Source organism: Hyperolius riggenbachi, chromosome 2 (assembly GCF_040937935.1).
Source record: "Hyperolius riggenbachi isolate aHypRig1 chromosome 2, aHypRig1.pri, whole genome shotgun sequence".
In the NCBI taxonomy this organism is placed as follows: Eukaryota; Metazoa; Chordata; class Amphibia; order Anura; family Hyperoliidae; genus Hyperolius; species Hyperolius riggenbachi.
In genome coordinates, this window is record NC_090647.1 from 250,357,187 (window position 1) to 250,370,433 (window position 13,247).

Genomic DNA, 13,247 nt, shown 5'->3' on the forward strand with positions numbered 1-13,247 from the left:
GCACCAATGACAGCCCTACACAAGGTGGTTATGTGTTGGTGTTGTAGTAATTGAGTTAGCACAGCAGCATAAGGGTTACTTTTTATTATTATTAGGATGCATTAATAATTAACCTTGGCCAGTCTGTCCCTACCAGCAGACTTTTAATCCAGGATTAATGTTACACTAGGTGAAGCCAAATGTATAAGCAACAATATTGTTCCATATCTCAAAGGTAAGGAAGAGTGTTTGCATTGTGGGCATTTTCCCTCACTTATTTTCCCTGCAACATGTGGCAGCTAACCAAAGGTCAGGCGAAATCTGAAAATGTTATGTACTGTATACAAAATGTACCGATAGTAGTTTACTGCAAAACCAGAATCGGGATTTAGAAATATGTATACTTCATTTTCCACCCCCAGGTCCTTCCAACCTCCTGGTCATTTCCCCTGTGACCACCTATACCTAAAAATGTTGTGCAGCGTTTTAGGCTTTAAGGCTACTTTCACACTTGGTGCAGTTCAATCATCCTGTGACATGAGAGCCTGAGGCAGCACAATCGCACTGCACCATATCCCCATTCACATTACCCTGCTACAGTATAATATGCGTAGTGCCGCTCCCTGCTTAGTGATGTACTCCCTGCTGAACAGGAAGTACGCCACTGGTTTACCGTCACTTTGTGCATGCGGTGTGCCGCTACCGTGATCGCTCATGCACACTTACCGTGTCACCATAGACTTGCATTGCTGCATAATTCATGCTGTAGGTACAGATCATGTGGCAACGCACTTCAGAGTGTGTTGTGGCCTAGGGTCGATTTAGCTACTTCCACCTCATCATGTCGCACTGTGGTTAGTGTGAATAGTCTCATTGAGACTAAAGGCCTTTGCAGCCATTGAGCATGGGTGCAGGCCGATATGCAGATTGACATGTTACGTGTGAAAGGGACCTTAAAAGTGCCATATGCACTGCTGATATTTTTTCTCAAGTGTATTGAATTGTGTTATGTTTTCCAGGTTTACTGTGAACTTCCAGTGTGAATCAGATGACACTGTTGCCTTCCATTTCAACCCTCGGTTTGATGGTGGGGCTGTTGTCTGTAATACCAAGGACAAAAAGAACTGGGGAAAGGAGGAGCGAAAACAGCCGCTGCCTTTTCATAGAGGACAACCCTTTGAGATTCGTATTGCAGTTTCACACCATGACTACAAAGTATGTACTCCTTGTAACTAACTAAATCTGTAAGCAGTATAACTTAATACAAGTATGCACGCCACATTCAAAGTTATTAAACTGCTTGAAAAAACAGTGGGTTTTAGGCCGGGTTCACAATCGGACCAAAATAATTTTCTTCGATGGAGAACAACTGATAAACAGACGTATTGACGGATCCTGTGTCAGCTATAGGATCCGTTCAGACAAATAAATTTCAGCATGTTCATTGTCTCTGAGTAGCAAAACTCAAAGTCCCTTCCTTTATAAACAACTTTTCTGGGCACTGCATGGAAACAGAATTCCAATATGATCTCCCTTGGTGTCCAACAAATACCTGAACAAAAGTGGACAGACACAGCCGATTGATTATACATTGGATCTGCTGCAACCATCCACCTTTCCAATGCGGCATGGTGTAGACCCATTCTCAGGCATACATAACATAAAATGTATTAAATTAGTTCTACATTTTACTTCTATAGTTGATCAACCAATTTCAATAAATCAGTAAGTTAACTAAAACAGGTGGGCGCTGCTATCAGGAAAGCTATTCAGTAGTAAATGTACAGGCTGCCATCACAGGGAATGCACTAGATATCTTTTACTTGTCCCATGCCACCCCTCAAGAAGCTGTCCTCCTGTTGCTCTAGCCTCATCTCACACCAAACCTTCAAAAGACATCCAGAGAGGCCTGGGGAAACTTCCTTTCTGTATCAAAGAAGATATTGCCTCACAACCTGAAAGAGTCTCTCCCAAAGGATAGTCCACCATTTTAACTATAGCAGTGGCTGCATCTAGGCCAGTGGTTACCAAACTTTTTTGGGTGAGGAGCTTTTTCAAGGCAGCCCTCGGCAAAAACAACTACAAAAATGCCGTTATGACCCTTAGCAGGCAACGACTCACTCCAAGTAGCTAGTGATGCTTATTAGGCACTGCGATTCCTCTTATGTTCAACTTCAACCATGGTTGCGGGGACTAAAGGTTAACTAGCAGGTAATGCAGCCACATTGTATATCAATGTGCGGTTGCATTACCTGATGGTATAAAGGATGGGGATGCATGCCGAAAGGTGCCCGAGGCGCACCAGGGTGCTGCGGCACCCAGTTTGAGAACCCCTGATCTAGACGATGGATAAAGGAACAATGGAACTCTAAAGAAAGTTAAGAAGAAGCGGTAGAAACATTGAGAAGTTGTGAAATGGAAAAAACAGGGCTAAGGGCCTTTCCAAACTCCTAGTGTCATAACCTTTAAATGTTAGTTAGAGGAAACCAGAGATGAACACTTTAGCACAAAATAAACATATCCCCTGATAGATTTTACAAAATAAATACTATACCTGGTATTTTCACTGCTCTGGTGTGCCGCTTTTTGTGTTTTTTTTACTCCATGCAAAACACAGTTCATCAGAAAAGCATGTTATTTAGTGGGCTGTGTGCAAAATGAAATCACCATTTCTAAAAACCTTATGACTAACAAATATAGATAAAAAAAAAACATTTTTCAATATACCCTCACATTAGCAGCTCCTCCCATCTCATCACAAGAAAGAGGAAAGCAGAGCCAGAAGGGGCAGGCTTGGGCTTGAAAAGACATCAGAGAAGACAGACTCAGCTGTAATGATTCCTGAGCAAAGCCAGACTGAATGCTCAGTCTGGGACTTTATCAGGGCTGATAACAAGCAGGCTGAGCAGAGAAGGATGAAGCAGAGAACAGGGTAGGTGTTTTCTCTAATGTTCCCACTGATATATATACAGCGCTATACTTAAAATAAATAATAAATAAATAAATATATATGGTAAATACATGAGGGTGCTTCATCTCTGGTTCACTTTAAGGGGATTCATTGCAGGGATCGGCTTCTCCGTCAATTAAAGTGTGATATTGGGCAACTGCACCCTGGCGCAAGCAAAGCAGAAACTGAAAACCAACTAAACCACTCTAATATAAAAGGGATAAAGGTTAGGACAGGGACACAAGAGGCATCCTAAACGTGGCATCTCTGTATAACATGTATTGCAATACGTGTAACCAATATCTCTTTTTTATATTAGAGATACTTTCACTGCTTTTTTTTTCATTGGCTGAGAAGCCTTTCCCTGCAAGCAGCCTGGCAGAGCGCTTTCTATTTCACTGTCAATAAAAATTTAGTCCGCTAGTTTCTAATAAATAAGAACAGATTTGCAAAATAAATTAATTAAAAAAGGGCTTTGAACATATTGCTCCCACGACATTATAAGTAGAAATACAACAATACACTGTAGCTAAATCTAACCCACTGTTGAAAGTTTTTGATAAGAGAGTTGCTGCATCAAATTCAAGCTACCACCATCTAGAAAAATACAAACTACATACCAGAGCATTTATATATAACACTTAAAGTGAGATGCGAAAGTTTGGGCAACCTTGTTAATCGTCATGATTTTCCTGTATAAATCGTTGGTTGTTATGATAAAACATGTCATTTAAATATATCATATAGGAGACACACACAGTGATATTCAAGAAGAGAAATTAAGTTTATTGAATTTACAGAAAGCGCGCAATAATTGTTTAAATGAAATTAGACAGGTGCATAAATTTGGGCACTGTTGTCATTTTATTGATTCCAAAACCTTTAGAACTAATTATTTGAACTCAAATTGGCTTGATAAGCTCAGTGACCCCTGACCTACATACACAGGTGAATCCAATTATGAGAAAGAGTATTTATGGGGGTCAATTGTAAGTTTCCCTCCTGTTTTAATTTTCTCTGAAGAGTAGCAACATGAGGGTCTCAAAGCAACTCTCAAATGACCTGAAGACAAAGATTGTTCACCATCATGGTTTAGGGGAAGGATACAGAAAGCTGTCTCAGATATTTCAGCTGTCTGTTTCCACAGTTAGGAACATATTGAGAAAATGGAAGACCACAGGCTCAATTCAAGTTATGGCTCGAAGTGGCACACCAAGAAAAATCTCGGGTAGACTGAAGCGACGAATGGTGAGAACAGTCAGAGTCAACCCACAGACCAGCACAAAAGACCTACAACATCATCTTGCTGCAGATGGAGTCACTGTGCATCGTTCAACCATTCAGCGCACTTTACACAAGGAGATGCTGTATGCGAAAGTGATGCAGAGGAAGCCTTTTCTGCCCACAGCACAGAGTCGCTTGAGGTATGCTAAAGCACATTTGGACAAGCCAGCTTCATTTTGGAATAAGGTGCTGTGGACTGATGAAACTAAAATTGAGTTATTTGGGCATAACAAGGGGCATTATGCATGGAGGAAAAAGAACACAGCATTCCAAGAAAAACACCTGCTACCTACAGTAAAATATGGTGTGATTCCATCATTCTGTGTGGCCAGCACAGGGACTGGGAATCTTGTCAAATTTTAAGGATGCATGGATTCCACTCATTATCAGCATATTCTGGAGACCAATGTCCAGGAATCAGTGACAAAGCTGAATCTGCGTCAGGACTGAATGTTTCAACAAGACAACGATCCTAAACACTGCTCAAAATCCACTAAGGCATTCATGCAGAGGAAAAAGTACAACATTCTGAAATGGCCATCTCAGTCCCCAGACCTGAATATAATTGAAAGTCTGTGGTGTGAGTTAAAGAGAGCTGTCCATGCTCAGAAGCTATCAAACCTGAATGAACTAGAGATGTTTTGTAAAGAGTAATGGTCCAAAATACCTTCAGCCAGAATTCAGACTCTCATTGAAACCTACAGGAAGCGTTTAGAGGCTATAATTTCTTCAAAAGGAGGATCTACTAAATATTGATTTCATTTCTTTTTTTTGTTGTGCCCAAATTTATGCAACTACCTAATGTTGTTTAAACAATTATTGCACACTTTCTTTAAATCCAATATAACTTCATTTCACTTCTCAAATATCACTGCGTGTGTCTCCTGTATGATATATTTAACTGGCATTTTTCATCCAACAATCAACGATTTATAGAGGAAAATCATGCTGATTAACAAGGTTGCCCAAACTTTCGCATCCCACTGCATATACCAGTAAATATATATATCCATATATATATAGAGAGAGAGAGAGAGAGAAGAGAGAGAGAGAGAGAAAGATAAAATTCTCTCTCTCTCTCTCTCTATCTCTCTCTCTCTCTCTCTCTCTCTCTCTCTCTCTCTCTCTCTCTCTCTCTCTCTCTCTCTCTCTCTCTATATATATATATATATATATATAGATATATATATATATACATACTGTGAATATATATATATATATAATATGTATATATATATACTGTATGTATATATATATATATATATATATATATATATATATATATACTGTATGTATGTATGTATATATATATATATATATATATATATATATATATATATATATATATATATACATAGAGATCAAACAATAGCAAGAATTGATACTTGGACAGGGTTTGGGTGGATAGAAAAAAGGACGGGAGGAACAACCGGGAGCCCAATCTGGTGCAGTATCGTAAGTGGAAATTGTAGATCGAAAGAGTAAACAGTTGTTATACTCACAAAACAAGGTTGCAGAATCAGCAGCCACTAAAATCGCGTGTGGGGAAGTACCGTCCCCACTCGGCCTTGTCGGTGGGTGGTCGCAGCTCCTTCTGAAAAAATCCACTGGTAAGGTGGTAACCCCAGTTCAGGGGTGAAGAAAATCTATAGCCTGGGATAGCTGCACATTTTTTCAGGCACATTATTAGACCTGAGGAAGTGGTTTTCACCTCGAAACGCGTTGTCAGTTAAGTGCCTAATAAAGTTTTCTACTTTTTATACCATCGGATGGATTACTGTCTCAAGGTAGGACCTTCTTTTTTCTACCTCTGAAACTTTGCTTGTTAGCGTTTGCTAAATTGAAACTGTGCTAAACACATCAGGCGCCTCCTAAACCTTTCTAAAGAATTGATACTTACCCGGGGCTTCCTCCAGCCCCATAAGCACATCCCCCGCCATCCTCCCGCAGTCTGCCATACAGCCGCAATCAGCCCCGGTAACTGGTTCAGTCGCGTCAGTCGGGGTCTTCCCATGCATGCGCAGAAGATCCCAAATGACGCAACTGAACTAGTTACTGGGGCTGATTGCGGCTGTACAGCAGACTGTGAGAAGATGGCGGGGAACTCAGACATGCTTATGGGGCTGGAGGAAGCCCTGTGTAAGTATCAATTCTTGCTATTGTTTGATCTCTGGTACAATTTAAGCATTAACAGATTTTTATTGCAAACAACACATAGAGACACACATGTAGTAGACTGCTAAATATTCCATCAGTAGGTTTTCACGGTACAAACGTGTGTTGCAACATTAGTTCAGGTACCCTTTAACTATGCAAATAACACCATTCATTGCATATGTGTATCTAGAAATGTTATTTTCTTCCAGGTTTCTGTGAATAGAAACCACTTTCTGGAGTATCATCATAGAATTCCTATGCAACGAGTCAAGTGTTTAGTGATAAATGGCTGCGTCAGTCTGTCAAGTGTTGATATTCAGGGGGTAAGTGTTCATATGTTTCATTGCATTTCCAATAATGTTTTAAATGCTTTGTTTGTTTAACTAGTACTGCAAACTTCCACACAGATAGGTGCTGATTTACTAAAATGAGAGAACAGTGTATCATATTAACCACTGCCCCACCACAGGTTATTTTCCTTTAAAGAACAACTATCAAAGTAACTGTTTTTCTGTAAACCCCACATTCCTATAGAGAATTTAGCCAACAACACTAGAAAGCTTTTCAGAGGTCTCTCAACACAGCCTATGTGAAAAAAAGCCTTGTTTACCAGCTGTTTGTAACAATTTGTGTCAGAGTCGATGCTAGAGGCTAGAGCTATACCATGTAGATAGATTCCACTTCTCTGTCACTATTCACAGAGAAATTATTTATTTACACACACGCGCGCGCGCGCACGTGAGCGCGCACACACACACACACACACACACACACACACACACACACACTGCTTTTTCACAGATGATATGAGAACAGATGAACAATTTTTCAGCTACAAACAAAGGATCTGAAGAGAAAGACTTCTCCTCTTTCACAAAGAGCTGTTCCTGGCTGTAAACGGTGTTTATTTTAGACTGCGTGAGTGGAGAGAGAGAGAGAGAGAGAGAGAGAGAGACAGGATCAGGCACACAGCTGATGAGTTATTTAAACACTATTTGAAGGTATATTTCTGCTTTACATCATTCATTTTACTTGTAGTATTAATGCTAGTAAGAACTGTCTCTGTATGCTGGATGTCCTGGACACAGCCCTCCAGAGTAATGCCAAAAGTGACTCATCTCATCTTTTTTTCTTCACACAAAGGAAAAAAAGCCTTTGTATTGCTACTTGCTAGTAAATATTGGAATTATATGTGGCATTTAGAATTTTAGCTAACTTTGATAGTTGTCCTTTAAAAACCAGAGCAATTTTCACACTTCACGCTCCTCCCATTAATTTGCTAATAACTTTATCGCTACTTATGACACCGAAATGATCTATACATAGGTTTTTTTTCACCACAAAATACTATTTCTCAGTTTTCAGCCATTATAGTTTTAAAATAAATGTGCTGAGATAGATAAAACTGACACGTTTTGTTTGCCCATTTGTCCCAGTTATTACACCATTTAAATTGTGTCCCTAGTACACAGTTTAGCAACAATATTTTATTTGAAAATAAAGGTGTATGTTTTCTATTTGCGTTTTTTTATACTAGATCAATAATTACAAGTCCTAAATTGCATAAGTACTAGTGATATACCCTAATGACATACTGTACATATTAAAAAAAAAGCTGAGTACCTAAGGTAACCATTTATGATTTTTTTTATTTTGCTGTCACTTTTTCCTTTTTTATTTTTTTTTACAATAACAATAGCTATATAGTTAAAATATAGAGAAACCGAGAGCCCAATATAGTGTAGTATGTCAAAACATAAGTGAAGTAAGGCAAATCAGTGAGAAGAATATACTCACAAACGTGGGTTACCACACAGGCAACCACTGTATAAGCAGGTGAGGAGATTAGACCTGTCCTCACTCAGGATTAAGAAGTCGCTCTCTGTAGATGAGAAAAAGGGGTAGATCACCCCTCCACCAGGGGTGGACACGGTATAGCAGTAGGAGAACAGAGGCGCCAGCAGGATAAAAGTGGATAAAAACTTTAAAATTTGCTTGGAGGAAGTGGTGGACTTACCTCCATAAAGCAGACACGAAAGACTGTCTTTATAATAGTAATCACATTTATTATATGGTACCCCAAAAGTGCAACGCGTTTCGCAGGCCGAGCCCGCTTCATCAGGCAATAAAGTGGGGACAAAACAGAATTCCAGCAGTAGCAGGTGTAGCGCCTGAGGGTACCATATAATAAATGTGATTACTATTATAAAGACAGTCTTTCGTGTCTGCTTTATGGAGGTAAGTCCACCACTTCCTCCAAGCAAATTTTAAAGTTTTTATCCACTTTTATCCTGCTGGCGCCTCTGTTCTCCTACTGCTATAGCTATATAGTTATACAGACAGGAGGGGGGAAATTATATGTTCAAATTGGGTATATAATTTTATTAATAAACATTTGTAGGAGTATTTTTATTTTTGGCCACTAGATGTCCTCATGCAATCTCTTGTGCTGAATGTGCTGATCTGCACTACAGGTATAAGTGAAGAGATGTGAATCATGGAGGAATCTCTCTGATGCCAAAAGATGATTCACTACAGGGACATTGATCGGTGATCTGCGGAGGAAGGGGGGGGGGTGCTTGTCATTGTAAACATAGATGTAAGTTTATCTACGTCCCTGGTGCTTAACTACTTTGGCCTTTGCACTCCTGCGGCCGATCGCGCATGCACGTGCGCTCCTGGGCTGCAGTTCGTTAGCCAGGGAATCAATGAATCGGGACATGGTGCCCGATTATTGATCCCTTTCCCCGGCAGAAAAAGCGACGGCTTCTCTCCGAAGCTTCGCTCTTTCTGCCGCTTACTTCACCCCTACGTCCCTCTAAGCCAGGCATGGGCAAACTTGGCCCTCCAGCTGTTGAGGAACTACAAATCCCTCAGGCATGGGCAAACTTGGCCCTCCAGCTGTTGAGGAACTACAAATCCCACAATGCATTTGCCTTTATGAGTCATGACTGTGGCTGTTAGACTCCTGCAATGCATTGTGGGACTTGTAGTTCCTCAACAGCTGGAGGGCCAAGTTTGCCCATGCCTGCTCTAAGCGCACATGTTATGCTTAGAGAGACGTAATGTAAACAAACTCATGGTTGCCATCTTGTGGCCAAATAGTAAAACTACATCTACATTTAAAAAAAAACCCACATATTTACATAAAAAATTAATATTTACATCCCACCCTCCCAAAAATACCCGAATAAAATGTTTAGTAAAAAAAAAGTAAATATTTACCTAAGGGTCTAAACTTTTTAAATATCCATGTAAAGATGAAATATTTCTATTTTTTGTATTATTATTATTATTATTATAAGCTTGTAAATAGTGATGGATGCAAAACGGAAAAAATGTACTTTTATTTCCAAATAAAATATTGTCGCCATACATTGTATGAGGGACATAATTTAAACGGTGTAATACCCGGGACTATTACAATACTATTACAAATACAATATGTGGGTTTTAATTATGGAGGCATGTATTATTTTAAAACTATAATGGCCGAAAACTGAGAAATAATGAATGTTTTCAGTTTTTTTCTCATTCTTCCTGTTAAAATGCATTTACAGTAAAGTAGCTCTTAGCAAAATGTACCACCCAAATAAGGCCTAATTGGCTGATGCAGCTCGATTGATAAGATCCGGCAGGACGGATCTTCGCACCGCCGATTCCCTGCTCGATCCCCGCGAGGGGACAATAGCAGGGAATCGTGCGGGAGATAAGCGGCGCCGGCGGGGACGAGCGGGCACGAGCGGGGAATCGAATGCGGCACACGCGCGGCGAGCGGGGACGCGGCGGGCACGCGGAAGAGGCGATCTGGCGGCTAATCGAGCCGCCGGATCGCTTCAATGTCCCATGGTGTAGATGGGGCTTATATCAGCCTCCTAGTCAGATTGTACTCTTTGGGTTATCATTCCTGGTACTCACTGAATAACATTGTAAACATTTACTTTTAGGGCGGATTTCCTCCGTTTCCAGGTGCACCAATGGGAAATGTAAGTATATGGTATAATGTTAATAAGATACGTGTTTATTAACACCTTATACATATTAAAATTAAAGTGAACCTGTAGACAGAAAAGTGCACATCTAAAGGCTTCTACAATTCACCGTCACCAGGCACTCACATGACTATGCTTGATCATTTCATTTGGGTCAGGGACAGGGGGATGGCTACACCCCACCCCCTTCTCCAACACACATACAGGAAACTAATATTTCAGTGGTAACTGCTGTTTGAACCTATAACTGCCTATCGGTTTATTTTTATTAATTGTACAGATTGAAATATTTGTTAATTGAAGTATCACTTAAAGAGAACCCGAGGTGTGTTTGAAGAATGTTATCTGCATACAGAGGCTGGATCTGCCTATACAGCCCAGCCTCTGTTGCTATCCCAAACCCCACTAAGGTCCCCCTGCACTCTGCAATCCCTCATAAATCACAGCCATGCTGTGAGGCTGTGTTTACATCTGTAGTGTCAGTCTCAGCTGCTCCCCCGCCTCCTGCATAGCTCCGGTCCCTGCCCCCGTCCCTTCCCTCCAATCAGCAGGGAGGGAAGGGAGGCAGGCGGGGACAGGAGTTCTGCAGGAGGCGGGGAGAGCAGCAGACTGACACTATAGAGATAAACACAGCCAGCTCTGACAAGCTGTTTGTCAGCAGCGTGGCTGTGATTTATGAGGGATTGCAGAGTGCAGGGGGACCTTAGGGGGGTTTGGGATAGCAACAGAGGCTGGGCTGTATAGGCAGATCCAGCCTCTGTATGCAGATAACATTCTTCAAACCCACCTCGGGTTCTCTTTAAAAAAGAAAAAAAGGAGCTCCCTGATAAATACATTATTATGGGTCGAGTACAAGATGGTGATGGTTATAAGCAGATCATGGGCTAAATAACTTGCTGAGGGGAATGCTTATTGCTCCTCTTCATCCCTCCTTCCCCTTTTCCTTTGGAATATCTCCCTTTTTTCTATCTGCTCTGCTCTTTCTTTCTGTTCATCTTCTTGTTCTCATGCTGGTATACACAGGAGTGAGCAGGTGCGGTTCGTGCTCCTTTCGTTGTTTGGAGACCATACTTCTGCTACACTCTTAGGGACTGCATGTGACCCTGTATCTTTATGTCTCCATATTACATAATGATTTCTTCTTTTGGTTTGTAGATCATTGTTGACTAGTAGACCTAAGCCCGTTTAAAAACGGGCTCTAGGTCTATGTCGAAACCCCGCCTTCCTCTCCTCCCCTCACCTCTCCTCCCTTCCCCTTTCTTCCCTCTCATGTCCGTGTCCGCCGCACAGTCACCGCGCATGCGCACGCCCGCCACGCGCACAAACGCCCGCCCCTTCTGGCCCCGTTCTCCTGCAGCTCTCCTCAGTCTCTGTGTCCCTCCCTGCACATGTGCAGTAGCGCAAAACACGGGACACACACAAACAGGAAGTGCAGGGATGGGACGCAGAGACGGTTAGGTTTTATTATTATTATTATTTAGTATTTATATAGCGCCGACATATTACGCAGCGCTGTACAGTGTATATATATATATCTTGTCACTAACTGTCCCTCAAAGGAGCTCACAATCTAATCCCTACCATTGCCATATGTCTATATATTATGTAGTGTAAGTACTGTAGTCTAGGGCCAATTTTTAGGGGGAGCCAATTAACTTATCCGTATGTTTTTGGAATGTGGGAGGAAACCGGAGTGCCCGGAGTAAACCCACGCAGACACGGAGAGAACATACAAACTCTTTGCAGATAGTGCCCTGGCTGGGATTCGAACCAGGGACCCAGCGCTGCAAGGCGAGAGAGCTAACCACTACACCACCGTGCTGCCCACTGTCACAGGAGCCCTAGTGGCTGACCGCACTTAGCCTTCTAAACGGTGCCAGCGCACAGATCGTGCGAACTCTGGTCGCAGTCAATGCGCAGGAACCGCTAAGAATTAGCCGCAGACAACTCAGAAGGGAGCCTGTGAGACACGGGTGATTACAACTTCACCCACTGGTTCAGAGTAAACTGCCACCACCGCGGTTACCATGGGACCGTGGAGCCCACTAACTGACTGACTAGTCCTGCGAATAAAACGGTTAAACACACGGTATTCTGTCTAGCCAACAACAAACAAACAGTAGCGTATCTTCAGAGACCCTGGATCAGTTCTGTGTATGCTGATAAGCAGGGTAGCGGACAGTGAATGACTTGGAGAAAGTCGTTTATTCACGCAATATAAATAATTAATATATACAGACAATTATTAAAATCAACAATTATTAAAACAGTAATAGCCAGTATAAAAAATAAAAGAAGGGAGAAAAATACTTAGTTCCTGGAAAGATGTCCTTTTTGTGGGAAAAACAAAAAGAGTCCTGGGTTTCAATCAAAGTTCAGAGTTCAGACCAGGTGGATGCCAGCATATCCTCAAGCTGGCACCGATGAGTTCAAGATGTTTTCAGGGTGGAGGACACTGAGTTTGGCTCCTCTGCCATTCTTATGCCCCTGATTCAGTAGGAGGGAGTGAGGGCGGGGAGCCACACACCCCCTTAGAAGATGAGATGAGCCCTTCCCTTGTCCTGGGGACTAGAAATCATATCTACCCATATATGGGCTCTATCTCACAGAACCGTACAGGTCTGTCTCGATTTACCCAGCGCCCTGATACCAGACATGAGGGGTGGGACCCCTGTGGTATCATCAGGGCACTTTCAAACTGCCTAACTGGCAGTCCTTACCTCAGAATGTTCTGAAACTTCCTCAGAACCAGCACCGGGGCTCATGCTACACTTCCCCCACGTTTGGTGAAGCTGCCATCTCAGGAACCCCAGAAATATGACAGATCTGGGAAGTTATGGATATGCTATGAGACTCAGGTTATTCCCAGGCAAAGGCTCTTTGAA

General features: G+C 41.8%; 1 protein-coding gene across 1 annotated transcript in view; it reads left to right on the forward strand.

Annotated features, from left to right (window-relative positions):
- LOC137546246 (galectin-9-like) overlaps nucleotides 1-13,247 on the forward strand; it is a 47,737-nt gene that overhangs the window by 15,017 nt on the left and 19,473 nt on the right. Inside the window, exons 3-5 of the mRNA XM_068268490.1 lie at nucleotides 999-1,194; nucleotides 6,580-6,693; nucleotides 10,318-10,356. Coding sequence (XP_068124591.1) covers nucleotides 999-1,194; nucleotides 6,580-6,693; nucleotides 10,318-10,356 — 349 coding nt within the window. The remainder of the gene's footprint in view (nucleotides 1-998; nucleotides 1,195-6,579; nucleotides 6,694-10,317; nucleotides 10,357-13,247) is intronic.